General features: G+C 45.5%; 1 protein-coding gene across 1 annotated transcript in view; it reads left to right on the top strand.

The window, feature by feature from the left end:
* The window catches only part of LOC104395064 (chromosome unknown open reading frame, human C3orf33), an 8,815-nt gene extending 5,741 nt beyond the window's left edge, over window positions 1-3,074 (top strand). The window contains exons 2-4 of the mRNA XM_010004733.1: window positions 1,365-1,547; window positions 2,210-2,370; window positions 2,808-3,074. Of these exons, the coding sequence (XP_010003035.1) occupies window positions 1,365-1,547; window positions 2,210-2,370; window positions 2,808-3,074 (611 nt within the window). The remainder of the gene's footprint in view (window positions 1-1,364; window positions 1,548-2,209; window positions 2,371-2,807) is intronic.
* The last annotated feature ends 290 nt before the right edge of the window (window positions 3,075-3,364 follow it).

Below are 3,364 nucleotides of genomic sequence, written 5' to 3' on the forward strand. Positions count from 1 at the left end.
AGGTGCAGCCCGAGCTGCCTCAGACCCCTACTCTGCATAAAGCCGAAGCAGAGGGGGTTTCTCACATCTTGGTTCTGTACTCCCATGAGTGGAAACCGCCCCTTCAGTAGTTTTAAACACGACCCTAAGTGGAGCCACAGCCGTGTCAGGCAGGGACCAACCCCCCTCCCGTGCCCTTCCAGCTGGTTAAAAACTGACTCTGCTCTTCCCTCTGCACAATTCCAAACGCAGTTTGCTGGGAGAGAACGTTGGCAGAAAGCTTTTACTTTAAAATCTTACCAGAAAGCCTGAACTACAGACGCTGCCAGAATATTTTTTCCCCTTGTTTTCTGTTGTGTTTGGTGTTGTGGGTCCGTGCTGGTGTGTGTTTTTAAACCAAGGGTTTGTGAGTGTGTTAACCAGGCTGATGGAGCTTTCAGAGCAAACGGGATCTGACCTAAACGACTTCTCTTCATAAAAACCTCCAGGCTTTCTGCCCACAAGGTCCTGAAACTCTCTATTCCTGCAGAGCACAAAGGGGAAGTTTTACTGAATTAACATCCAATAGGAAGGTCTCCTGTTTAGTTGTTGTGTTGGGGGGTTTTGTTTCCCCCCAGGGCTGCTGTGTCACAGGGGTTGTACATAAGCAGGTCGGTACTGTGTAGAAGTAGGTAAGTGTTCCTCAAAAGGCTCCTCCAGGCACCAGTGCCTTAACTGGGGGTGCTGGGCCACCCCTGGTGCCTGTCCTTCCCCGTCCACCCCCGCACCACTGGCTGCTCCATTCCTCTCTGCTGTTGCTGAGCTCAGTTTTCCTGTGTGATCAGGTAACTGTCCCTTTGAATCTCCCAGTTCAGCGAGGGCTGTGGTGTCAGATTTAACCATCTTGTGATCTTTTCAAAGGTGTACACCTGCTTTGGTCCCTCTCCTCTTTTGCTCCCTGATCAAAGGCTGTCTTGTTTCTCTCCTCCTGCTCAGCCTTTGTTTTCAGTCCATCAGTTCTTTGCCAGCTTCTTTGAACACCTCTTGTCTTCTTGGCTCCTTTCAGCCCTGCTCTGGCACCACTTGGGCCACTTCTAAAACACTCTTTTCAAGGTGAACCAAGTGACCTTTGATATGCACTGCTCAAAAACATCACTTTCTGTTCTTTCTCCAAACCTTCCTCTCATGCCCAGCCCTAAGATTGCAAGTCCTGTGAAACAGAAATTCCCTCACTGTGTGGAAGGGCTGGTACATAAAGGCTTCTGCAGCTGATTACTATTAAAAATTTATGGATATGATATGTGTTACTTGCCTGTGCTGTCTAGTAACAGATCAGTAATTTTCCAAACTGTTTTAAGAAGGAGTTGGACTTACTGTGATTATAATTGCTCTACTCTTTTTTTAAGCTTTGCCTTGCTCTTCTTTCCATCAACAGACAACAAAGTTCACAAGTGCTTTGGATATACCAGTGGAGTTTGTAGAAAAGAATGTGAAATTGCGGGGCAGGGTACATCATGTAACTGAGAAAGGCCTGGAAGTTGAACACATTCCCATCAGCATTCCTTTCCTTACATCCATACAGAGAAGATGTAAGTAGAAGGGGAGGCTTGGGAGGACGGGGTCAGGAATGGCTCTGCCTCTTGGTCCTTCTGTACAGGGGGGACACTGTGGAGTAAAACACTGCAGGAGACCTGTGAGAAGAGCTTGCCAAGGCAGGATTTGTGTTAATTAGTGTTGTTGTTGTGATCGTTTTCTGGCAGCAGGAGCTGTCACCCAGGCAGCTGGTTTGCTTGTGTCACTCATCTCATTCCTGGCAAAAAGGCTCTGTTGGGATGATGCTTTTATTTACAGAGGAGGATCTGGCAGCCACCTACACAAACCATCCTCGTGGACAGCTTTTCCATGACTGTCCTGTCTGGGAGTCACACCGTGCTGTGCCAACACCTGCAGGAGCTGATGCTCCTTGTCTGCTGTTTCTGCCCCTTCAGATAAAATGGCAGTGACTGGTAATGAAGGCAGTTTTATTTGTATGCAAAATAAAACAAACTAGCTTAAGCCACTTATGCAACATTGCATTATTTTTTTGCTGAAGGAGAGATGAGACCTAATTCTTATTTGTGAATACTTAGTGCTTTGGGGAACTAAAATGGATTTATTATTTTTTTTTAAGTCCATAGGAATGAATTCAGCACCAACAGATGAAGATTCCCTGTCTGCACTCAGTGCCCAAGTTCTCTCTCTCTATCATCAGGGCAATCAAAAGGTCTTCTGCTGGTAAGACTGGCTGGAGTGGAGCTGGCTCCAAGGGGCATGGCCTGGTTACAGCAAGAGTTAAAACCCAACCAAGTGATATGGTTCCAGCTTCTGGGAAGGGAGGATTTGGCACTTGAATGCCTACTATTTGTAAATAAGGTAAATACAGTGACAAAAACTGACTTTCGTCTGCAGTTTTTAACTTAACTGTCATTAAACCAGTCAGTTCCTTCAGTATATTTGAGGAATTTTATTATTTATAGTTTATCTATCTTGATACAAATTTAAGTGTAAGTCTGGTTTCTAGACAGTACTTTTGCAGACTGATTAATGACAGGAGTGTACTCCTCTGTCAGGCAGTGCTACACTATATCTTGTAGGTCTGATTTCCCTGACATTTAGTCCACCTCTCACAAACATCTTGCAGTCATATTGGGTTTTAACAATCAAATGGATTCCTCTTAGCTTTACAATCTTTCTGCCAGAAAGTAGATTTAGCCAGAAGTAAGACTTGCATCTCAGAGGGATTTCACACAGCAAAAAATATAGTGTTCTAAAAGTGAAGTGAATATCATGTTTATTGTGCCTTTTTATAGGGGCGATTTCTCAGCGTGTGCGTGAACGAAGAGCTCCTGAGACAAGGACTTGGCAGAGCAGCACGGATCGAAGGACTCCACCACCATTCCCACCTCTACTGGAAACTTCACAAAAAACTGCTTCAAGCAGAGCTGAAGGCCTTGAGGAAAAATAAAGGAATATGGGAGGAAGCTAGTTACTCTGAAAGAATCAGAGATCGGATAAGCAACAATAAGTTTATGCAGACATTGAAACAATTTGTGCTCTGGCTGAGAAGCTCTATCTAAAGTGAAAAGGGAGACTTGCTTGGAGGAATGGCAGGCACCTGGCTTTCTGTAAAGCAGAAGTTCATGTTAAAAAGCAGTGCCATAATTTGCAGAGTCCCTGTCTTGAGCAGAAAACCCGTCGTTACCTGGTGCCGTACCGCAACCCACCAGGGACTGAAAGGGGCAGGATGCAGCCCACGAGTGAAATGCCCTCCAGCTGAACCTTTCCACCATCATGTCCTGAAGGAGTTGTCGTGTTTCCACCTGCCAAATACCTGCACAGCTGTGTTAGCCAACAGTGAGAGCAACCA

Source organism: Chaetura pelagica, unplaced genomic scaffold (genome assembly GCF_000747805.2).
Source record: "Chaetura pelagica isolate M959 unplaced genomic scaffold, ChaPel_1.0 scaffold829, whole genome shotgun sequence".
NCBI lineage: Eukaryota > Metazoa > Chordata > Aves > Apodiformes > Apodidae > Chaetura > Chaetura pelagica.